Source organism: Cottoperca gobio, chromosome 6 (assembly GCF_900634415.1).
Source record: "Cottoperca gobio chromosome 6, fCotGob3.1, whole genome shotgun sequence".
NCBI lineage: Eukaryota > Metazoa > Chordata > Actinopteri > Perciformes > Bovichtidae > Cottoperca > Cottoperca gobio.
In genome coordinates, this window is record NC_041360.1 from 11,265,270 (window position 1) to 11,291,402 (window position 26,133).

General features: G+C 41.7%; 1 protein-coding gene across 3 annotated transcripts in view; it reads right to left on the reverse strand.

The window, feature by feature from the left end:
• The window catches only part of trim44 (tripartite motif containing 44), a 40,461-nt gene extending 29,595 nt beyond the window's left edge, over positions 1-10,866 (reverse strand). Inside the window, exons 1-3 of one of the 3 annotated variants that reach the window (XM_029433124.1) lie at positions 10,811-10,866; positions 8,392-9,067; positions 7,103-7,180 (exon numbers count right to left, since the gene is read on the reverse strand). In XM_029433124.1, coding sequence (XP_029288984.1) covers positions 7,103-7,180; positions 8,392-9,036 — 723 coding nt within the window. In that variant the 5' untranslated portion in view covers positions 9,037-9,067; positions 10,811-10,866. Of the gene's footprint in view, positions 1-7,102; positions 7,181-8,391; positions 9,068-9,563; positions 9,694-9,871; positions 10,167-10,810 lie in introns of those variants that run through there. The other 2 variants (XM_029433122.1, XM_029433123.1) reach the window with 2 other exon arrangements.
• Positions 10,867-26,133: the final 15,267 nt, after the last annotated feature.

Below are 26,133 nucleotides of genomic sequence, written 5' to 3' on the forward strand. Positions count from 1 at the left end.
TGAGCAGACAAAACCGTGCACATAGTTCATTCTGAATAAGACGGAGGGACTTAGTTAACATCTAATTGGAAAGCAAAGATTTGTTTTCTCTTTTCGCTTCACCAAAAATCAATAACCTGAATATATGTCTGATGAATAAGGAGCCATGTCCAGATACTCAAGTGAAGAATGTCTGTGAATGTGAAAGATCGGCGCGAATAAAGCATCATTTTCCAAATCTATCTTCCTATGCCTTTGGAAATTGTTTTACTTTAACACACAAAGCAATAGAAGAGAGTGCTCAAATATAATAACTCCTACTAAATTACAATACAGGCTGATTAAATCTTTTAGAAGACTCATCAATTTAAACGTGAGCAGTGAACACTTAAAAAACACATTAAGAAATGACAAGGCATTTACTACCTCATTTCGTACTGGGACAAGAATTTAATGCGTAAGCTGTTGCTCATGTTTTTAAGTCTGAGGAGTCTTGCTCTAACTTTGCTCCGATTGAGGTGCGATGGACACCATGATGGATCAAGATATTCAATGTCAGTCTAATACCCCTGCAAATCCAAACAATCCAAACTAATTTTTAAAGCTTCAACATCTACTCAGCAGTCACATTTCTTATCAGTTGTCACAGCCTGTCCTGGTACTTCTGCTCTTAGCGGTGTGTGGCTGCTTCTTTCAAGAGCTGCTCGCTGCCAGAGATCACCTGCACTATCAAGCCATGTCAGGAATCCTATTTTAGCCTCAGTCTCCCTCAAGCCTTTACCACATTGTCTTTTTTTTTTTTTCACTGGCCTCGTCTGTGACCTAATATTGACTTTTTGCCCTGTTTTCTAGACGACGAGAATTTTTGCCAAGCCCTTGACTGTACCTCTGATTCGCTGCCAGAATCCCAGGGTTTTTGCTTCTTCCTTTTCCATTGTCTCCTTGACTTCTTTTGTAATCAAGACTCACCGCAGAGACTACCACGTTACCAGACATTAGTTAGCCAAGTGGAACGAGTCGGTCTGTCAATTTGTTCAATGATATCTACAGTATGAATTCATTAACAGTTAGCAGAAGCAGTAATTACTTCATTGGTTAAATCCATGTTAGGATTCACCTACCATCATGAATACTGATGAAGAGTCAAATCTTTTAAATGGCTAGTGTCAATGATGCAAAGTTATACAACGTATGAAATTATACAATCTTCCGCTTTAAAATAAAGAATTGACCAGTAGCTAATGTTGGCAAATTTTACACGCTATGTTTCTCTAACGTTAGCGAAGTTACATACATGTGTAAGGACAATGAATGACTCCCGTCTCATTTCATTTAACACAACATAATTGTACCTACACAAATAAGTCAGTTTGTACATGCGCATTGATTAAAAGAAACATTTGCATATTTTGTTATTTTGTTATTTTGTATAAGCATAAGTAATACTAAAGAAGTCAGCCAAGAGCAAAGCTACAACATGAATAGGGCGGACAGCATTGTAACATAAATCTTATCGTCTTTAGTATCTTATCTGCCACTGACACATTCCATCACCATATCTCCCAATCTCCAGGACTTCCACAGAGCCCCCTGCCCTCTCATTGAGTCCCTGTGGCCTCTGTGGCAGATGGGAGGCGTGATCCTGGATCAGTGCTCTTTGTGCATGTGGAGCAGGAGCCCTCTGCCCTTGGACCTTTCACTCAGTGACAGAGTTTCTCTGAGAATTTGTCCAGCTCGTAAGGGAGGAGCACTCACGCGTGCTAATCTTCATTTGCATTGCTGCAAGCTGAGGCCACGGAATGAGGCCTCGGAAGAGACAGCGGCACGCTGCTTACAAGGGCAGAGTTAGAGTAAGGACGGGGGGGGGGGGGTGGGGGGGAGAGGAGAGAGAGAGAGAGAGGGCGGGAAATCAGGCTAGCAGATTAAGAAACCTAATTTCTTTTTAAAGCAAAGGTAGGATGTTAGGCAAGCAGATTAGGAAAGCCAAATTTGTTTTTGGTGTTGTTTCTAACACGGCTTGTATTATTACTTTTTATTATTATTCAGCAATACCATTCCCATCAAACTATATGTGTCCTTTGCATATATTGACAACCCATCTACTTCACACTTGGCGGGTGCATTGCTGGGGACCCAAGAACGTGCAGTGTCGATATTGGTGAAATTTGGACATGCGAAATGTTCAATATTAATAAAGAAACAAGGGAACAGGTTCTGTGCAGCAGCGTGGGCGGAGCTTCAGGGCTCTGCGTACGAGTCGAGTGTGTCGTCTGCAGCGGGCCTTTACAGGCTGCGGCTCATTGACTGCAGTTCACTTTTGCTGCTGGATGCTGGATACACTACACTTTACTTTATAACTGCGGTGGTCATGTCAATACAAGCGACTAATACGCCCATTTGGAAATGAATGCAACCGCTTAGTGTATTTCACTGGTGTATGACACAACTATGTGATGACAGGTGTATTGCTCAGCACCCAAGAAAGTGCAGTGTCAAGTGTGAAGTTGTTTGTATGAGCGGCTCTTGAGGTTCAGCAATACCACAGGCCAAGCATACAGCCTTCCTTCCGAACAGGCACACTTTGCACACTGCACAAGACTGAGAAATTCAGGAATGATGGTGCGTCAAGCAAATGCTAAAAAGGCCTAAATCACTTCATAATCATCATAATATGCAACGCAATGCCTGTCTACAAAAATGCTGTTGAAGCTTGATTTCATTCATTTCTAAACACTATATGGGAGATGTGCGAAAGGAAGGCTGAAAGTTGAAATAAAAATACATTTAAAAAACTCCTGACTTAAAATGTTTCCTCAGAAACATGAGCGTTGGGATCTGTGACTTCCTAAAAATACAACTCTGCTTGGACTTTCCACTAACACTTTACATGATTACAATCTAGCGAGACACTCAAATAGAATTAGCTTCACACACTAGTGTACTCTGTGGCTATAAACAAAGGTTGTGCTAGTCATTAGTGCTGATAAGAAACAAACTGCAGAAATACAAAAATAAAAGATTGAAAATATAGCAGTGTTAAAAACTGCTTTCACAGACACCAAATGTGTTACTCCCAGTAACAAGATAATGATGGCAAAGGAAATGGTGCAGACTAAATAGTGCTATCTTGAACTAAAATATTTACCAAAATATAAGTATCCCGCAGCTTCAATAAAGTGATGAAAAATGCAGATGCAGAATATATTTTTTTAGATTGGCATAGAGAGACGAGAATGTTCTTATCTAACTTTGAAGCTGCTTAAAAAAAGGGAACATTTTTGGAGCACAAGAGTTCAAATGGTTAACGTTCTTTGAGTTCAGAGCCAGCCCTGCCGCTTGTTCAGAAGTCTGTTTTGTGTGATGCTTTTTAAAAAAGGCTTAAAAAGCATTAACAGAACATTAGGTGTAAATGGCGTTGAACTGTCCTTGCCCATGGCAATAGTGGCCCCGCTCCAAGTGAACACTACTCTCTCACGCTCTCTACCTATCTCTTCCATAAATTAGATTCTCCAATTAAACCTCTAACACAACACAGCCATACAAGTTCATTTGAAAAACAGCAGCTTTTCAGAAGTAATATAAAGTGTGGAAGTAAGGGAAGTTAAAAGAGGAGAGAGGGAAAATGAGACAGAAGGCCTTTGCTTTTATAAATAGCAGAGTTTCAATATCCAGCACCTTTTTATTAGTTTGGAGTGAGGCAATGTCAGCCAAGCAACCTTCTCGGGAATGATACGGAGTAATTCAATTAAAATGCTGTGAGTGGAGATAGAAAGGGAACGACAGCCTTTAGGAGCAATGGGAGAGGGGGGCAGAGAGAGGAAGAGGGGGAGGAGGAAGAAAAGGAAGAGGTAGAGAAGGACAAGAAAAAGCAGGATGAATAAACCTAACAGCAGCAGCCAAGTCTTTTCATGCCTCTCCCGACTGTTCCTCAGCCACGGCTCCGTAAGACAGCTTTAATGTGTCTGCTGCTCTTGTAGGTTTTATGAGGCAGGGAAAATGGATGTAGCTACTGCACACACATACACATTTGTGATTGGGTTGATGTTGACATGCTGCTTTTCAGATATCCGACTCCACTCTCTGTAGCTGCAGAGAGTGGCTCCACGGGCGGCGTGCGTCCTAGATGACACCCTGCCCGGCAGAGAGTGAGTAAATAAAACATGAGAACGAGATAAATATGCTGACTACCTGCTGCTGTCCTGCTCTGAAGCCACAACATGCTCCACGTATCATTTCCAGCCCTTTGACGATGGATAACGCACGCTGATAGACAGCAATCCATGCCCTTCATGTTATGTTACGCCTCTGGTTCCCCATTAGTATGTATGCAGCCTCATCACTGTTTTTCTTGCATTATATTCCATTCCCCTGTGGAGAATGGAGATATGAGCTTTGAGAGATTAAAATCCCTACACCTGCAGCAAAGTACATAATTAAGCAGGCTAGATTTAATAAGAAAAACACCAGCTAAAGGGTTAAATCTTTCCATTCACCCTTCACCTCTTCACTGCCAGCTGTTCACACCTCTTCCTCTCCGAAGTCCTTAAGGAAGTCGATACCCCGCAACTTAAGCTCCTCCAACTTATGTCTGTCTTTCTCTTTTCTCTCTCTTCTCTCTCTCTCTCTCTCTCTCTCTCACACGCACACACACAACTTTCCTCACCAGGAGCAGTCACTCTGATGGTTGCCTGTCATGCATAATAAGAAACGTTGACATTTAAGAGTGCAGAGAGGACACGCTGACAAATCCACATAATGGTCTCTAACACTGGCCTATGAGTGAGCAGGTAAATGGTTTTTCACCAAGCACACTGCACCTCTACAGTGGAGCAGCACAGACTAAATGTCCAGGAAGTCCTTGGGGCAGCATTGATATTTCAGTATGATAATCGACATGAACTCGGGTGGGGTGCCAGCTGCCAGTAAAAGTGTTACCACTCGCAGGCCAGTCAAATTAACCTTCTACATAATGCCACTGTGCTTGGGTCACATCTCTGCAGGTACTGAGCAATGCTCCCGTGTGCCACGGCTCTCTGCTGGGTTCAGACACAGTACTTTCAGCAGAGCACAAGGCAGAACAGGCGTTGCAGGGGTTGGTTGAGAGAGCAGGTGCAGCCGCGGTCGACAGCAAGTAGCCGAGTCCATAGCTGAGACCTGATCCTGTCGCTCACTGTTACATCTCTCGCTGCATAACACATAACTGTCTGCAGTCAAGTTTTATTTTCAGTGGCAGAACTTGGCCCTGCTATGGCGTCTGTAATGGAAGAACAGCCACTGTTTTCAAGGTTGACTTGTCATGAAAATTCCATTTGCAGCCTTTGTTTTGGTTGATATCAAGAGAAATGTGAAAAGACCTAGGCACACTGCTTTTCAGACCGCAACCAGGTGAAGGTTAGAGAAAAATGCTGAAATAGGGTTCATGTCTTCGTTTCACACGACTGACTGAGACAATGTGGGTGGCACAAACAAATTCTTGTCACTTTCCCATCTTTCAATAACTACAATGGAATGTGTTTTTGCACAACGCTGCACAAGTGCCATCAGTATAAAACTAACGTAAAGCTTAGAGGCATGTGCGAGAGTGTGTGCGTGTGTGTGTGTCTAATTAAGAGTGAACAGAAAAAGTTAAATATCAGTACACTGAAATGCAGTCAAATACAACAGCCCTGTGATATAAATTGGTACAGCACGGCTCTACTCAACTCGACTTGCTTTTCTTTGGTAAGGTAAGGTACCTTTTTTGGGATCACCTGAGTCGACGGTCGACACAGATTTAAAAGAAATGTCAGCCCGCAAACTACGCCGTACAGTTGTGAAGTGCAGACAGTGTCGATGAATGGATTCTGCGAGTGTGGCGTTGAAAATAATGGAGAAAAGGACCTGGTACGAAAAGTGAGTTAAGCCGAACCATGCAGTGGAAATGAGCCATTCGTATTGATTAATGAGTTGTAAGATTAATGAGATGTAATGAGTATTAGTGTTGTATTGGGCTACACCGTATTGAAAGGCGTCTTTAATATTTTGTCCAAGTCATTTATGGATGAGTAAAAAGAGATTAGAAACCACTTAAAATGTTACAGTGTAGAAAACACTACATCCACCTTCTAGATCCTAGATTGAATACAAGGATTTTTTGTCAACTTAAAAAAATTCAACAAGGGTTTCAAAAACAGCTCGAGGGCATTTTGTATTCCTCTCCGTTTTAAAGATGACAATGACTAAATCGAGTCACTTTGAAAAAAAAACTTCCGACTTGAGTGTGGGTCAAAAAGGCTGACATCATCTGAAGCCTGACAATGACATGACTCAGTCTTCTCACAATGATGCCATCACTGCTACACTAGAATTATATCTGTAAAAAGGTCTGTGATCTGTGAATGGGCCAGCATAATAAATATATGGATTGAAATAATTGGCTCTCATGTTTACTACCCACTGCCTTTATGACATAATCTTTCTAATCCCTCTTTATCTCATTCTCGACTGCTTCACCGCTGCAGTCTCTATACCACTGCAGTGCTTACTGTTGTACCCGATGAATTAGAAATGAGTAATGGCTCTTTTTTGTGTTGCTCTGTTATTGCGCTCCATGTTTTAAACCTTACCAAGGACTGAAGCAACAACATGCTTCCCAAATCATTTCCTGCTCTTTTCCGCATTATATTCCATTCCCCTGATATGAGCTTTAAGAGATTAGAATCTTACTTTTTTCAGAAACCTACGAAACTGACTGATTGAGGATGCTATATTCCATAAGACTTAACCTATTTGATAAAAATACTCATTTAGCTTTCCGGAGATGGAGCAAAAAATAATAATCATAAATTCATGGTCTTTAAATCAGATTGTTAACTCTCCAAACTGGACTTAGGTAGTTAGGAAACTACAGGGTCTGCAGTGTTAATGTATCAGGCTGACTGAGACTGCTGTCATTCTGTGCAAGGAGGTCAAGTCAAACTTTTATTGCAGCAGATAAATTCTCATTCCATTTGATAAGAGCTAATTTCTTAATGAGAACAGTTGAGTGCAAATCCTTTGAGCGGGTTTTTCTAAAAATGGCCCTGACTGTGTAACTCACATTAAGATTCAACTCAGTGTTCTGTGTGCAGGAGTTTGAACTCACCTCAGGGTTGGTCCACTTGGTCTTGATCTTCTCAGACATCTGTTGTGTACAGCCCAGCAGGTCATAACCTTGCCTGCTCTGCAGGTGGTGCAGACAAACACAGTATATCACCATTATTACTTCATTATTCCACTAATCATTTAGAAGAGCACCACATTAAACTATGCTTTACTTATCAGATCATAACTTTATACAGAGAAAGTCTGGGCCCATTCACAAAAGCAAATATGACCATATTACTATATATATATATATATATATATATATATATATATATATATATTTAATAGTATATATATTATTATACATACTACAATTTTGCATATAGTTTGACATGCAATGGTGTGTGTGGTGTGTGCGTGTGTGTGTGACCCCATTTGTCTCTCATCAATCCATTCCATATGTGTCCATGATGCAAGAGTAAGCCAGTTAAGTGTGCTGCTCCGTTTTGTATTTTTTCAGATGTGCAGCCACAGGGTAGAGGACACAACTCATGTTCTGTAAATTATCACACCATGTGTATCATTTCTACTGTAGCTAAATGCATCGGTTTTGTGATTCAGTTTATTTTAGTGTCCACAAACAAAACCCTTGACTGTTGAAAATATTAATCCAAAACTAAGTCCTGGTTTCTGATAGTATCATAGCCCTGTTAATTGGTCCTCTGTGCAATAACACAGTCTGAATGTGTTCAGTGTGCTGATAACATCGGGTTCTATAATCATCACAAACACTGTGCTCTGCAGAACTGAGCGATGGTGGAGTTATTCTCAAAATCCAGCACAGCATTGGCCCATCTTACTGGACCAACTGCAATGCTGCACTCAATGAGTGATGACTCCCTGGACCTATTAAATATGCCTGAAGCAAAAAGCCATCTGGGAAATGAAGAAAGGGGTGAACTGGCATCAAGCCAAACGGACATTGGGATATATGTTTCATTTCCATTTCACAATTTTCATAGCAAATTATTAATGAGGCTGTGTAATTGAATCAATTTATTAATGAGGTTATGTGCGTGATCATGAGACATTACTATGTTTAAAGTAATACACAGAGCCCTTACAGAACCCTGGCAAGTTGACTTAAAGACTACACGGCCTAAAGCTATTGAGATACTACATAAGTGAATTTAAAATGCAAACCAGATAGACAAAGTTTTGAATACTTTATGTTACATTTCAGAGCCTCAGATGTTGTGATTAAGCACAATAGAGAGCATACAATAAATCACGCAGTGCTGTTCTACCATATATACACACCTGTCATGTTCTAAGTGGGTGACTCACCTTCTGCCACATGTAGGCCTCATGCAGGGTGATGATCTCATGGTCACGGTGCTCACCCTGCACGGCACACACCACACAGATAATCTTCTCATCTGGTTTACAGTAGAGGGAGCCTTCCTGCTCATGCTCCTTGCAGCGCAGTCTCTCTACCGTCACAGTGTCCCTCTTCCCAGCCTCTCCGGCGGCCGCAGCCTCCTGCCCTGCTTCTGCGCCCTCAGCTCCGTCGCCCAGCTCAGCCTCCAGCTGCAGACCATTCTGGGCTGCTTCTCTTTCCCCAGCATCACCACCCTCATCGCCTTTAGCCATTGCCTCTCCGAGTAGCGCCATCTCCTGATTCGCACCCATCCCAGCTGCCCTCTCCGCACTAGCCTCATCCTCAGCTCCATCTGCAACTCTGAAGTCTCTGTTGGTGCCAAGTCCATTAGCCTGTGTCCCCTCGTGATTGTAAGGCATTATGGGATGATGTGTGCTGCTGGCGTGTCTGTCAGCATGGAGAGAGCAGAAGGCAAAGCTGCAGGTGTGGCACACTTGTGTGGCCAGTTGGGCCTCGTCAGGCTCGCACGCATCACATGACCCGTCCATCTGCGGTAGCTCCTCGTGTTTCAGCCCCATAGCTCCTTCCTGGGGTTCCCCTTTGTGGTCCATGGTGGCTGATAATTATTCTGGGGATAAAAGTCTTATAGGAGACACACAGAGAAGAGGACAGGTTATTAATAGCTGTGACCTTCTGTGAACAGCTCTCATATTTGCACAGGGGAAAGTCCAAGATCCTCCAGACTAATCCCCTCTGATATAATGCTAACAGAGGATGTATGGAGGGAGGTAAAGACTATAGGAAACAGCATCCAGAGCAACACTGTCACACAAGCTACACAAAAACCCCCATCATTTTGCAAGGACAATAAACACGAAGACCCCATGTGCAGTCACTGAACTGTCCTTGTGTGCAAACACACTCACTTTGTTTACTGACTAACAAAACCAAAAGTGCTGAGTACTATACCCTCGGCATGACCAAACACTGACGGTCCTCTTTTCTCACCTTTCTCTTTAATGTCATCATACCCTGACCTTAATATGTTTTGTTCTTTTTTGTCTTTATGCCCTCACACCCTCAAATCCAATTCACTCTGCGGGAGTGAAGCTGAAAGAGTGAAGAGAGAGGTGCATACCTTGTAAACAGAACACACACACACACACGCACACAAAGAGAAGTCATCTTTTTTTCCTTGGAGCCTTCCTCTCCTAGGCTATGTATGTGTACTCTTTCCCCACTGCTGACACAAACAACCGGAAGAAAACGTGCTGTAATGCAGAGAACCCCCCCCCCTCCCCCCTCTTTTAGCACAGCTCTCTCTGCTACTTCTCTCTCTCTGGCTCACACATTCATACAGAGTACTTCCTCACACAAACACGCACTGGCATTTTCTGCCTCATCCTGTGGGGTTTAACAGTTTGCAACTTACTGCAGTGTACTTACTCGTCTGTGTCTTCCTCCCCTCTCTGTTTTTGTTCCTGTCTAAGGCTTGTTTTGAGATAAAGTGGAGGAATTAGCTTGACGGCTAACTTCCTTAGCACAGCTGTTGTGCCTTGAATTCTATTACTGAGCTGTCGACTGGTCTACTTTCACTTTATAGCATAAAAGGGACTCCAGCTTCGACCCGACAGCGTTTACTTCCTTATTTTCATGAGCTGCTGTGTGTTTTTTTTTTTTTCTACTTCCTGCTTGCTTGTAGTCTCCGGTGTGTACGAGAACGGCAGAGACACACAGAGGCTGGAGAGAGAAAGCCCGTTTCACAAGCCCTCCAGACGGTGAAACTCCTCACCGGCAGGTAACGTTAGAGGGAAAATATTCTTTTTACAGTTGTAACGTTAGATAAATAAGTAGTTGTGTCGATATTTATATATTATAAATATATTTGTATTATTTTATGTTAATAAACGCTAATTGTAACGCTATGTTTGTTTAACTTTACCCCCCAGCTGTAAACTAACGTTAATTGATTAAGTCATTCAAGATAACGTTACAGGTAAGTAAGGTTAAAGCTAGCTTAGCTAACGCTCACCTTACATCTCAAAATAAATGAAAGAACAACGATTTACAAGTTCTGTTATCTTTTTTAAGGTTAAAATTATATAATTACTCGAAATACATTTAGAAAAAAATGAAAAATATCACCATGAACCTCATGTGAGCAGAGTCTGTCCCGGGTACTCACATTTGCATTTAAGCTAATGCTAGCTACATTTGAGTCATGGTTGAGCTGCTGCTTTAAAAACAATCAAAACTAGGAGAAGACTAAACTTTAAAAACCGTGTAAGGTTGTTTGACAACACTGCAGACATTTCCGAAATCCTTCCCGATCAATAATATTCCGTTCAGTGTGCAATTAAGTAGCTAAAAGGTTTTCTTTCTTACTTTCTAGTTTATCTGCTTTTCCCTGACACGAACAAAGATGGTAACAGGAAACCATTGCCATACTGGTTTCCTTTTTTCGTCCTAATTGAATACATTTAAGATACAGTGGCCAAAGCACAACATAAAAATGCAAATGTAAAATGATAATTACAAATAAATAAGAATAAACAGAACACATAATTGCAACTTATTGTAAATATTTTGGACTGGAGTACTATGATTACATGGTTGTATTGATGTTGTGGGTGAAGTCATGCAGTGATTTATTTGTGTTTCATAACCAATTTTAATGTTATAATTGTCTATTATTATTGTCCGGCAGTGGCTCAGTCAGTAGGGGCTTGGACTGTGAGCCGTAGGGTTGCTGGTTCAAGTCACCGACCAGACCTAAAAAATGGAGTGTGACTGCTACTTGGAGAGGTCCCAGTTCACCTCCTGCCCTGTCATGGTGTCCTTGAGCAAGGCACCGGACATCCCCCTTCCCCCCCACTCCCATTGCTCCCCTGGGCACTGTCCTATGAGCTGCCCACTGCTCCTAGTACTAGACTCCTGGTACTAGGAATGGGTTAAAAGCAGAGAATACATTTCACTATGTGTGCTGTGTGACCATTAAAAAGAGGGTTTCAAATCTTTAATGTTTAATCTTAAATCTTATATTATTTTGAATATTAAACAGACAAACTTTGTCTCAACCAATGACATATACAATGACTTTATAAAAACAATGTTCCAGTACAACATTATATCAGTATTATGACCAGGGCTCAGACGATCTGAAATACTTGTGTTGTGACCGTTTGCCCAAGATTCCACATTTCCAAAATGTCCAAATTTGTCTTTTGTTTAAAAACGGTGATTATTTGCCGTGATTTATATGATTGTTATCAATTTAAGTTATAATAACAATAATGACAATATCTGGACCTGGAGATTAGAAGGAATGAAACTCAAGCAATACTAGGCCTATTTCACAAAATCCAATCCTGTTTTCCCAGTGACTAGTAAAACAAATGCATATTATTGGTCATGCATACATTTTTATAAGAAATTACAGTAAAGTGAGTGACAGCCACGAGGCTGAACAATGATGTTGGCCTATTTATTATTTGAACAAAGGAAAAGGTTCAGCAGGAAGAGTAAACAAAGTGTGAATTTTAACAGTTTCTAATTATGATGTCTGCTTCCCCCTTCTGTACACGTCCTTCCTTACCCTCCATAAGGAACAGAGACAAAGGAGCTGGATTTGATGTCTGGAGAGATGAGGAAAAACAAGCTGTTCTCTGTTTAGAGATCTAAAGAGGCTATTGAGCTGGGCTTCAGACAAGCAGTATTTGGCATACAATTGTTTACTGTAACTGGTTTGAATGGCATACAATAAATAACCATAAACCACGTTCCAATTACTGTAAGCCTCCAGCATTCACTCTATATGGATGACGATGCGGTTTTTGGCAAAGTTTTTGAGCTGTTTTGAAGAGGATTGCTCTTTCTTTATAGAAAGGTTGCCGCCAGAAAAGATTTAGTTGGAGACTATAAACTGAAAGGATGACTCAATAAAAACATTTCACTGGCAAATTCAAACTTGCCTTGGCATGAGATTTGCTTAAACTATACTGATGGATGATGTAATGATTACAACTGAACCTGTGTTTACAGAGGCCATTTAATCCTAACAAATGTATAATTCTGATTGGAGTTTTGGCTATGATTTATTAATTGTTTTGCCGCACAAGATCACATCCAACCATACATAATCTTATGCTATTGAACCACACGACAATGGTCATCGGACTTATTAAAAAAATCTTTCACTGCATTAAACTGCCGAACAATAAGAGACATCATCTTGCACTGCATACAACACAAAACAATTAAAAGGCTCATTGACTTGCAATTCATTAGAATAAGCACTTGATATAAATACAATATGTGGCTGCTAATGGGAACTTTGATTTGTTCTTTCTCTACACAGGGATTGTAGTGGAATAAACTGTGACGCACACTGTGAGCTAAACGGTTTACCTACATTGTGTTTCCACAGTTTAGAAAAGCCTGTGCATGGAAGTTGGAAGCACAAAAAAACATCAAGCTTTCAGAAAAGGCAGCCAAGAGTGGAGGGGGAAGCTTTGGCAGACATGCAGAAGGCAAAAAGAAAACACTTACCTAATGCCTTAGTTTTAACATTGTTGTATTGGCATGTGGTCATTTTAAAATGAAAGAGCTATCGGTGCAACAGCACCGGTCTGTCAAAGGAGCACGTCTCTCTCTCACCCCTTATCTGTTGATATTTTATTATGTCCCCCAACTCTTCATTTTCTCCAGATGCTTCGTGACTTTTCCACAGCTCCCTCAACCCGTCATAGCTGTGCAACATAAAACAGAATCAATGTGCTGTTTTGCAAGGTTGTTTGTGACTTCCTGGAGCCTGTTTCATACAGCAGCATAACTAAACTTTGCCGAATAAAACCTGTAAGTTAACTCCTACAAAGCTGAGTAAGAACACAGACTGAAGTAAAGAGAGAAGCGTTGGGTTTTACCAGCTAAATGTGTAATCCTGCTTCGTGAGATAGGCCCCTGGTGCTGCACTTGCTCAGTAATGTTTGCTTTTTGTTTGTGTATGTGTGTTTGTAGGGCAAGGTAGGGGAAGGACAGCTGTCAAGACCGATCAGAGGCAGTGAGCAGTGAGATACAGGTGAGGGAAGAAGAAGAAGAAGAAGAAAAAAAGTAGAGCACATATGAAGGACAGAGATACAGAGCAGCATTTTATTAAAATGTCATCCAAGACTATGTAGAATCAAGATCTTCCAATATTCTCTTGTTTCAACGTCTTGGTCAATGTGGTGGCTGCAGTTTATGGTGTTGCAATCTGCAATTTAGGTATTTCTAATATTTAGTCCAACCCCACTGATATATATTGGGTGTACAATTTCCTGTATATACTCCTTAGCTTCAAGGATTTAAGTTTACCCAAATACATTTTAAATAAAGTATGCCCTATGTCCAGAAAATAGTTGTCAAGAATATTGATCCATATAAATATAAATATAAAAATGTCTTTGATGTCAGAACTACACTTCAAATAGCATCACTATACTTCATCATTAACCTGTTATCATTCCACCTCCAGCTAATAAGGGCTGGAATCTATCCCAGCATGCGTTCCAGCTTCCTTGGTCCATAATAGGACCATAGCTGTCATAAACTAGACATTCTTTATATTATGAAGCATCATCTGATGGCCAAATGTGCTCATATTAACATGGTAATTAATATTCAACAACCTCGGTGTAAAAGAGTACTGTTTGTTATCTGAAAACATGCAATAGTTTATTTTTCTGACCCACCTACTTCTGCTTTTCTCCACCTATCCTAAACCTGTAATGTCTTTCTCAGAACTAAGGTCATCCATTTACCAATTGCTATACTGCAGCCTCTATTTCACATTTCTTTAAATGGACGCTTTATCATAAATACGTCCAGAACACATTATCATATGTATCACGCAAAGCACCGAGTCATTACCGCCTACTGCCTCTCTGTCTGTCTGTCTCTGTCTCTGTCTGTCTGTCTGTCTGTCTGTCTGTCTGTCTCTCTCTGTGTGTCTGTGAGAGAGGGTGGAGGCTGAGAAGAATGGCACTTCCCACAATGTTGGTCTCTCTCTCTCTCTCTCTCTCTCTCTCTCTCTCTCTCTCTCTTTCTCTGTCTCTCTCTCTGTCTCTCTCTCTCTCTCTCGCTCTGTCTGTCTCTCTCTCTCTCTCTCTTTCTCTCTCGCTCTGTCTGTCTCTCTCTCTCTCTCTCTTTCTCTCTCTCTCTCTCTCTCTGTCTCTGTCTCTCTCTGTCTCTGTCTGTCTGTCTGTCTCTCTCTGTCTGTCTGTCTGTCTGTCTGTCTGTCTGTGAGAGAGGGTGGAGGCTGAGAAGAATGGCACTTCCCACAATGTTGGCCGGGTGAATCTGGGTTTAGATTTAAAAAATGTAAATGTGTTCTTAGAAGCGTGTGTGGTTTCACACTTCAATTTATGAAGACAGTTTTTTTTAATTGAGGGAATTGTGCTGATCCTTTCTTCTCCATGGGGCTACAGGTGGGACTGTTGGTCCATTGTTTTGGTATAAATAAAGTCAAAGTCCCCCTTAAGTATAACACAAACATGAGTGTTAGCAATATAGCCTTTCACAGATTATGGTACCACATTATTCAGGATTTTCTCTTAACCTCTGCAAGGCTATTATGAGTTACAACATCTCTTTATGGCTGTCTCCTCGATTCCCTAGAAACCCAGAATCAATATCCAGCTTCGGGGCTGCAGCCTTCCATCAATAAGTCATTTAATCAATAATCCCCAGAGAGTACTGCATCACGTCTGTTTTTGTAAGCCTGGGTTCTACCCAGCTATTCAATTATGACTCTTTGAATTTGTTTATATTAGCAAGGAAACATTTCTGATTTTCCCCCCACTTAAGATGATCCACAAAGATAAATTAACAATATGCATTTTTTTTATTATTCACGTTGCTTTATGAAAATCTCGGACAAAATGATTTGCAGACCTTTCACAGTGTTATTTCCACTGCATGTTATACAGTATATCTAGTGATGAATGACTCTTCTGTGCAGGCTCTAATGCTTACCTTAAACACATGAAGCCTGATATCAGATGGACAGACGGGCATGACGTGAACACACAAAGCACATGGACCAAGTGAATCGCCATCACTGCCTTGACATCACATTCCTTCACCGTACCCCTCCTCGGTTTGATTCAAACTCTGCTCTCATCAGCCTGTTACACATACTCTGTAACCACGGTAACTGTCTTACACCACCACTCGTAGGGGCAACTATGTGCAACCAGCAGTTTTCTGCAGGGTTCACAGTCTACTTTTACTCAGAGCTTCAGAAAAAAGGGTGTCGGGGGACGACGGTAATAACGTTGTTCAGAATCAAACATCCCGCATGGCTAATATGATGACTTTGAATTCTCACTGCACATATCAGTGTGTGGAGGCAATTAAGCTTAGACTTGTATTCCTGAGGCAAATTGAAATGTATGATACATCAGTAGTTCCTTCATTCATTTTTTACACATGGGAGAGAATTTCACGCAGTATAGATGGATTATAAATAGTTGCTGCATACCACACACACATATCCAGACAAAATAAAATATAAAGTATTTTTCTTTTTCTAACTAAATAGTTAAGTGGCTCAGATGTTGCTTTAAAGGAAAACATAAGCAAAAGTGCATCTTATCTACATTTCTAGTAGCTCTATTAAGTAATTGACAATTCTAGCCAGCAACATACCGTCTAGTTGCCAGGCGTTGTGACAAACCTCTGCTGGGTATATGTTGATTTTAGGGAATTTCCTCTATTATCTGTCATCGCCTCTGCTAGGAAGAAGTTTTTCGTCTCTGTATGTCTGTCAGCAGGATTATGAAAAGAAACTACTGGCACGATTTTGATAAAACTTGATGAAACGGTGTAGCATGGGCCGAGGAAGAACCCATTACATAGGAGTGAATCTGAATCAACGGGGTAAACACACATTCATCTTCACTTTTGTTAACATTAAGAGATAGGGCGTTTGTGCTTTCTTCATGTGGTGTCTGAATAACCGTAGAAACGTGTTCCTAACTGGAAGAATGCATAGAAACAGCCATTAACGTGCTCTGAGCAATACAATACAACACATCTTCTTTGTAGCGTCCTTATTGTTTCTACATTACGACTTGTGGTTCATGAACACACAGAAGTCGGAAGAACGAATTCCCAACTCGGGCAATGGGACCATCGGAGGATCACGTGAATGCAGCATTGGCATAGAGGCGGAGGTCTTGCTCCCCGAGTGCCATTCTAGTTCTCCTTGGGATTGGACCCCAGACTCTATAAATAGGATTGCACCTCTATGCATTCTAGTGCTCAATGTGAGAGTCTGCTGGCTGTAGACAGGAAAGTAAACTCAATCTGCAGGCTTGGAAAGGTGATCTCTGTGTGCATACGCTGCAGCTCTTATCTTAGAAAGTGGCCATCCTTGCACTCATTGTTGGATTTATGGCCAAAAGAAAGATTTTGGTAATGGACTGTGAGAACAGAGCTGCATGTAATAGGAAAGTGTTCTTGTCAAGGAGTTGCAAGTATGAATATAAATGAAATATAAAGTACAGATATGAATATAAGGTAGCACAAATGAACAGCCGCAGTCAGGCAATGTCTCTTTTGAAGGTGAAGTCATGTTTCTGGGCTGAAATTCCAATATGTATCGTCAGTGGTCAGATGTTCTGTGCATAATGATGCACTGTTTGGCCGCCACCAACTATCACCAAAATAGTACAGAGCGCAGGTGATTATAGGCTAAGCAGGCAGACTATGCAAAACATGGTGAAGCTTGACACCAAAGATGTGGTGCACTTCTGGATTGCAAATTACTTTTACTACTGTGCATGACAAGTCACGAAAATACCAAACCATATATCATGTGGCAGAGGCGAAGGGGGGAACAAAGGTTTTTCCACCTTAGGAAACTTGTTTCTATTAGGACACAGCTGCACCGAGCACGTTGCCCCTGCTTGAAATTATAACACTTAACCAAATGTGTCACACGTGAATGTTCTCAAATAAATAGTCTTATATGTCTGGACTTGATCTGTTGGATAGAGATTGATACACTTGGTTTCTTCTCTCAGAAGGGAGAAAAAAGTGAGTCAAACACAATGGGAGGTTTGTGTTAAGTTGTTATGTCTGGGCTTTACTCATGACAGGCACATTTTCCTGCTACATCTGTGCTTCGTCACTAGCAAACAAGTGTGTGCTCGCCACTGAGTCGCACTATGCAGAGTAGTGCGCACATCGCTTAAATGTTCAGCATCCAATTGAATCTGAATAAGAGGTTGTGTAAATAAAAAAAATATGGCTGCAAAGTGAAATTAACATCCAATATAATTTGCATGCAAGAACACTCAAATTCGCACAATGCTTAAATGAACTTCCTGTTTCCACAGACATGCGTGCTTGGCCACAGCTGGACCGTTGCGTGCCATGACATCATAGCAGATGACACAGAGCAGATCATTGGGTCTATATAACAATGGCATTCAGTGTTTTCCTCTTTGGTCCCTCTCAGCAGGCCCCTAAACGTGGGCGCCGGGTCACAATGCTCCTCTGTGCCCCCAGACGTATGGCTTCCTGGCACTGATGTGGTCCTGGAAAATTCTCAGGATGAATACCCGTGCCAAAAGCCTTCGAACCTTCCAGATCCCAGTATGGCATCCTCCGGGTCTCACGTTTGATTGTCTGGGACTCAGCTTATAACACACTGAAAGAGAGACAGCTTAAGGTGAGTGTGTTTAGAGAGATAGGCAGCGCATGTGTGAAAAAGAAAAAGAGACACCTTTTGAAAAGTGAAAAATTGTTCCAACTTGGCAAGAAATGCTCTATTTGGCTGCCAAACCAATCAGGCTTCCACAATTCTGAGTGTGCTGATGATGATTTAAGGGTTTCCACACACTTCTTGCTTGGGGAAAAAAATACCACATTTCCTACAGAAACCTGACAGCCGGCCTTTCACATCGCAGGCCCCTCATTATTTCATGCTGACCTTCTAAATCATTTCATTTGTGTCGCCTGATCAGAGTCTAGCATTGATCTCAAAGGTAACGCCGCACCAGTCAGTCAAAAGATGGAAACATAAGCCTTCTTCCCTTTCTTGACAGAGTTGAGATGGGGTGGGGGGTGGGGGGTGAGACTGCATTCGGCACAATCGCTGAGGTAATTACAGATTTAAAGGCGAAAGAGACACACAATGTTGAGTCAAACAACTGCGCCCGAGGCCACGAAAATGGAGAGGAGTCTTTTGTGCGTGTGTTGCCGCTGTGACTGACTGAGTCGTGAGAAAAAAGGAAACAGAAGAAGAACAGTGAGAAAAGGGGAAGAGCAGGTTAGAGGGACGATAGAAGCAGACAATAGTTTTGTCGAAAGGGTGGGGTGGTGTGTAGGGGAGAGGAAAAACATTTGAGTGAAAGGAAAGATTGAACACTGCCCGCCAGCTAACAAAAGGATGAAAAGATGACCTGCCGCTGTTCTCTGACTGACGGTCAGACAGTTCCCCATCTCCCTGATTGCAGCCCCTCCCTTTATCTCTCTCCAACTGCCAGTGTCCAATATCAACTCTTAAAACAATTATTGGACTGCCAGAGGGTGGATATAGCGTTGAGTCAGCAAACAAACGCAGAAGACAACCTGTCTCAGAGTGTGAAGGCAGATGAGGAGGATATGGGATAAAAAAAAAGGGGGGGAGGGAAGCATAAAGAAAGGATGAATCAATTTAAAAGAAATGGAAATCTAATGACGGCTAAGCAGCTTATTAGTTTGGCTGACACTGGGAGTTTGTGTTTGTGTGTGTGTGTGTGTGTGTGTTTGTCCGCAGTCTTTAAGGTAATACAACATTCGTCATAGCAAAACCAGATGATGAGATTAAGTCAGGTGCTTCTGGGAACATTTTTTAATAAAGCCGTAGATGAATGACTACAGTGATGCTACAAGGAAATCATTCTTAATTGAATTTGTTTGGGTGGTGTGTGTTCGTATAGGGGGAGTGTAGGTGGAAAGTATGAATGAGTCATGTTGTTGGAATACACATTCCTGTATACCACAATAATAATATTCTACGTACTGTAGAATATTATTATTATTGCATTACGTGACATAGCGGGGACAGAGGGGTTAGTGTCACTTTGTAATGGCTTTACCGAGAGCAGGGAAATGAATCGCTAAAACAGTGGGGCTGATAATCGGCTCTGGGTGGGGGGGGGAAAGAACCTGCAGAGAATCACAATGACTTTGCTTTTATCTTCTGCGCTTAAAGAGTTGTCCCTTCCCACTCGATATTGCTTCACAAGTGCACCACGTAATCCCATGGGATTAAATTGTTTTTACATTGAACATATGTAGCAGTCGCAGTGCAGGAATTTGTAAACCCTGGTAAATATAAAATTAGGGCTTTGATGTTAACCACTGCAGGGCCGTCTATCTCCCTTTTCCTCACTTCCTTGGTTTATATCTCTCCCTCCCCCCCCCCCTTCTCCTATTCCCTCTGTGTGTTTAGAAATAGGATCTTATAGCCTAAATTGAAAATGGGACTGCTCCACAACGCTCAACACATGGCAGCAGATGTGTGGCATAATGTGAGCTGGGGGGGTGGGGGGGGCCGAAGAAAGAACGAATAAAGGGAATAGTAGGAGGAGGAAAGATAAAGATGATGAAGGTAAAAAATAGAGAGAGAGAAGGGGGGGGGTGATCAACAGACAAGACTACAGAGAAGGAAGGAAGATGAGAGACTGGGAGGGGAGAGAAGAGGAATGGAGAGGAGTTTAGAGGCTCTCGTACACATTGCACTCCCAGCACAGCAGATGCCACATTCTGTCTGGCACAGTGATCTGTGGGCCTACTCTATTTATACCCTCACTGTGTCACTTCAGGGCCACCGCAACACTCAAAACACACACACATCTAGCATTAGGCTTTTGCAGCTCTCCTGCGATGACTGAAATGAGGCAGAATAGAGAGGCTCCCTGCGAGGGGTAGAGAGGGAAAACAGTGGGAGGGCATATACACAGACAAAATGGGAACTGGTATTATATATACCGTATATAGGAACGGTTAATGTATGTCTGTAAGTGTTGAAAGTTTAGTTTAAAGTTCATCAGAAACTCCCGTGTGAGAGAAGATGCAGATTTTGCTTTTCATTGCTGCCTGGCTGGTTTTGAGTTGGCAGGCCAGACCATGAGAAAGGGGAGAGCGAACAAACAGTGGTCTGATTAAGCAGAGGGCGGACCGGGGCCTTTTGGATCGCCCTGGTTACGGGGGAATAAGAGCCACAAGTTACATCAGCTTTCCACCTTAACAACAAATGAGACGAGTTGGGCAACACAAAGAGGAAAATCTTAGTGAGTGTTAAATTAAAAAAAGAAAGGGCGGAGGGAATGAGACAAGGATATAAAAGAGACAATTTGGACATTTAAAGCTGCGGCAACAAAAACAGTTCCATGTGCTCTTTTCTGTAAAAGTGAATTTCTAGCACAAGGGCTGAAGGAAAAGCGTAATAACAGCATGGCTTTCATTTAACAAGCAGCTTGTTGTGGTCTTTTCTCATGCCATATAATGTCATCTGTGTAGCTATGTTGCATTGTTAGAAAGCAGCACTCCTGCATGTTAAATGGCCTTTGTTTGTAATCAATCAACCCAAATGTTGCAGAAGCAAAGCAGGGTTCATTACACATCCGGCTCAGAGAAACGACACCACTCTACACATCCATCAACCTCACACACCGCGGGCCCTTGCAATATAACACTAGCTGGTTGGAAACGGAGATTGTACCCACACACACACACAAATACAAACACACTCGCACATATACAAATAGAGACGATGGCAAACATCTACACATTTGTGTATGACCTATGACGTTGTATGCAAAGTCACACAAACAAAATCTAATAGCTCAGAAAGGAGGTGGCATTTTAAGAGCAAGAGGAATATTTTATGCAGGTGCAATGAAGAAGCTTGCAGGCAATCTTTGAAGGGTCACCTTTGATATTATGAAAAAAAAGAAAGGCTAAATTATGCCTGTAATAGTTCTGTGTGTCTGTCGATGCGTGAGAGTACGAAAGGCAAACTTCGATGCTGCTTTATCTAATATATCTGGTCATTCAGGTTGGCAAAAATGTAATGGAAGTTAGAATAACTGTGTGTGAACCAGTGAGCGAGCACTCCAGCTGCCAGAGGCACAGAAGGGGAAAGAGAGCTGTGCATATGTGTGCACCAGTGAGCGTAGGAGAGCAACAACAACAAACGCTTCTTTCTCTTTGAAGCGGATCCTATCACCTTCCTACCCCTGCTACGCTCCCCCCTCCACTGTCCATCAGCAAGCCATAAATCCAGACTCTCATCTGCCGATATGCCTCTGAAGTTAAAGAATGCCCGCATGGGCTTTGAGGCCCCGATGAGTTATGGGAACACCTGGGAGGGGGTGAAGGGGGGACAGTGAAGGAGAAGGAGAAGGACGGGGGGGTGGGGGGCTTAGGCATCCTTCTACCTATGAAGGGCGACATGTTGACAGCCAACAAGGCTGATGGATTAGTTCTGGTGGTCAACGGTCGTACGTGTGGGTAATATGCCTTTGAATCACGGAATAAGCATGGAATACAAGCTTGCTGACGGCCTGCACGCACCCACACACACCTATTGTTTGTTTTTTTACCAGATGGGAACATGAGCATGTAATCTACAGTACAGCAGCAACTTCAGATGGAAAGAAAATGCTGAGAGCTCGCGGACGGCAGAGAGGAGGATGTTTTTCGGAAAGGCTGAGGGTTATGAAAACAGAACATGGTCGGGGTCGAAGCCTGGCCTGACTGTCGTTCCTGCACAGCATGCTGATAGTCTGCCCGTTGCTCTACTATAGCAGTCACTCCGTTTGTTTATCTGTCAGTGAAAACAGAGGTTAGTTTGGACCTGTGTACCAGGTGTATGTCCTTAGCTCTCTTTCAGTCTCTTGCTATATGTTGTGCACATACTGTATGTGTTAAGTGTAGGGCTGCAACTGTTTGTGTTTTTGTCTTTCTCTATTTTTGAGTAAGCAATCAATGGTTTAGTCTTTATAATGTCATCACATAATTTAATTGCCCTTCACAATTTCCAGCTTTTGCATTCTCACAAGGCAAATATGCAGTTTACAAAGATATTGATGGCAAATTCACCTCAAAGTTCTTAGTCATTTTTAAAAATAATAAGTACTTGATTTCAGGTGAAACAGACTTCTCATTCTCCAGCCGGCGACCTTCAATTTTCCAGCTGAAATGAGAACTGTCCCTGTCATATTATATCAGCTGTAGCTGGCTAGCTAATTTAGCTAATGTCAGATCCATGAATTAGTTGAAACTGCTGACTCGTTTTAAAAGAACCCTGTAAAAGGGTGTAACATTTGCACTATGAACGTCATTCACCTGCTGATGATCCACGTTGGAGACAAAGAATAAGACAATAGCATTGTTTCTGTATCGCAGGGTAGAACAGGCTAATCCAAGTGTTATAAATGTTGTTGCTCACCAGCTGATGATCAATTTCCTCAACCATACATGCATTCAATTCCATGGTTTCCATTTCACCTCTACATTAAACTGCCGAGTTGTACACCCAAATCGCTATGTTCAGCTAACCGCACTAGCACTGATAACAGAACGTGATTCCTGCGACACTTGCAAGGTGGCACCAGTAGCTTTCTACAAGTGTTCATTCCTAACCTGACAGACACTTGTTAGGGATTGCGGTAGCCAATGGTGTATTAAAAGCAGGCCATTGAAAGTTAAGAGTATTGAAACGGGCCATGGATGATTAAAATGTAATGCATGCCATTTTTCATGTCAGGATCGGGTGCCGCACAAAATGCCTGTATGATTTAAACCTTTTAAATGTTGACATGTAAACATCTTTCTCACTCCGGCCTCATGCACATCACTGCAACCTGTGGAGAAATGTGTTCGGGGGAGGGGTTTCCGGAGCCCAAGGTGACATCTTCAAATTGCTTGTTTTGTCTGACGAACAGCCCATAACTAAAAATATATTCAATGTGCAATCATTTAAAACAGACATTAGATGATTAATCCATTATAAAAAAAGTGCTGATCATCAAGTCAATTGATCAACTAATTGTTATAGTATGTGTGTCCTTCTGTGTGTGATTAAGGCTCTGGAATGAAGCCATAAAGATGACATGACTATTGCTTCCCTGCTGCCTCCACACATGTCTGGCAAAGCAGGAGGAACATAAAAAGTCAACACATAAATGAATAAATCACTCTGTTGCACTCTCTTTGCCCTTGCTGGAGATGTCTGTTTTTTGTCTTGTGCATCTGACAGCCAATCTCTATCCCTTTCCATTTCCTGATGGGAGGTCATCAATTCTTCCATTAAAACTGACTCATATAGCTGATCTCATGTGACGCATTTCAAACCCCCAAGTGTCCAATAAACCTCCCTCTTTTTTCTCTTATAAAGGATAAATGATATAGAATAAATGAGCTGTTTCAAAAATCGAAGGAGTTAGAGAAATACTGAAAGGACACTAAATGAGAGAAAATACTAGATATTCCCCTTGTGGTAGACGGTGCTATATTACGAAGGATTGCAGAACCCTAAACAGATTTAGTTTCTTTCAGGGACATTGATTTTGTTGAAGATGTCTTTGTAACTAGCCCGGTTGATTAGCCCCCCACCCGCAATCAATCAATGCTCACAGGATCTCACAATGACAATATTTGCACAGGCCAAATAGATGTTTAGAAATACTGTGAGAAAGGGTGAAGGGGAATTAAGAGAAGGAAGCTGTTTTGTTGGGTTCAGCCTTGCTAATTCACAAAACGATATGGCTCTGTATTTCCTGTAGCACTGCTTTTGTCTGTCAAGTGCTCTTTCTGTATTGAGAGGTTATTGAAATCTCCCACATGCAGCATTTTAGTTCTTGCCAAAGGATGCGTGGTACGCAACATATAAGGTTGAAACACAAAGGTTTGCTCCTTGGATTGCCTCTCAAAGTGGAAGGAAGTGAACTACTATACCTTGTACCGTTTCTCCTTCGGTTAGAGACATGAAAGGGTGTCACAAAGTGCTAGACACTTAGCCTCACCCTGCACTTGTGTCAGAGTATAATTGCTGTGGCTGTTGGCATGATGGGCCTGGATCTCTCAGACCTGTTATTTGAGATGAGTCAGGTTACAGGTGAGAAAGGAATTTCTTTGGGAGAGGCAATATCTTTAAAGTGTACATAATAACATATCATTAAAATGATATTTATAAAAGACAAGGAACACAGCGTTTTAGTCTCTGCTTATTCCAGGTTCCCATAGTCTCTGTCATTGCCAGCCTTTCTGTTGTCCTGGGAAGAATGAAGACTAATCTCCACTGATCATAGAAGTATAAAGAGAACAGGTTACTTTTTCAATGTGCCCCCATACAGGCATTTGAGTCCTTTCCCATGTCAGACTCCACAACAAAACATAAGAAATGGCCTGAAAGTAATATGTTGAGGCTCTTCTCAACCTTTTTCTTTTTTTTTATATGAAATTGGGGAATTTAAAGGTGGATCGTGGACAGAGTTACATTTGTATTCAGTGTTTTCTCATCATGCGTATCTTTGAGGCCTAACAAACGTGTTAAATGTATTTTCTTCCTCCATAAAATATTTGCAAATCCAATTTTTTCGGCTACTCTAAATCTTGTTTTGTTAACATCCTTGTTTTCTTCTTCTTCACTTCCTTTGTTGTCGTGCAGTGCTGCATTTATTTGCACATTTACTGCCATAAAACTGTCAATCAGTTGAATGGTGTGAAACTGACACCAGGAATGTGTAATGCGTCGCCTGTGCGCTTGTGTATGCATGTGCATGCAAATCATCATGGTCGTGTACAAACAAAATGGACTCTCGCTTGTAAAAGCATTGATCCATAACGCTACTAGTGGTGAAGAAATACAGGGCACCTTTAATTAAGGTGTCTGCACTTACACACCGTATTTCAGCTCTCTGCTACCCAGATGGGTTTGACACTCTGTAACCTTTTAACCACTAAAATGACACAATCATGGATGATATTTCTCACACCTCCATAACCATGTAACACATGTGTTCACCATCTTTGAGAGAAAGCTAAGAATGAGTCCTGGTAATGTTAGGGGAAACACTATATATGACAATAATGTATAAATCCCAAATCCATCCATCGTCTACCGCTTATCCGGGATCAGGTCGCGGGGGCAGCAGCTCAAAGCTGATCGTGGAATGGAAAGATAAGAAGGTATTAATATATTGTAAATATCCCAAATGGCTCATGAAAATAAGGAATATGAATCCCACATTATTCATTTGACATCATCAAAATTAATTATTTATTTATTTTCTTAGAGGGATGGCTTCGACTATATTTCTAACTGAAGCTTTGAAGCCCAAAAAATGGTATTCGGGTCAGCCCTAGAGATTTCCTGGCTTTCAATGCTGCCAAGATTTGTACCCATGCATACATTTCTACAATCCTAAAGAAAAATAGCATTGACATCAAATAGGCTTCATTAACTTACATGTATATAATTGTGCCACATTCTTTATATATTGCCTAATTCTACTGTCTCCTCTACTAGGTAGTCCCATCTCACCTTCAGTAAGGCATGTCCAATCTTCTTCAAATGATAATGATACTGCTGAGTCAGCCATAAACGCCTCTAATGTTTGTCTCTGGTGAGCTCTTCTCTCTTCACCCCTGTAAAGAGAGAAGCCGGCACC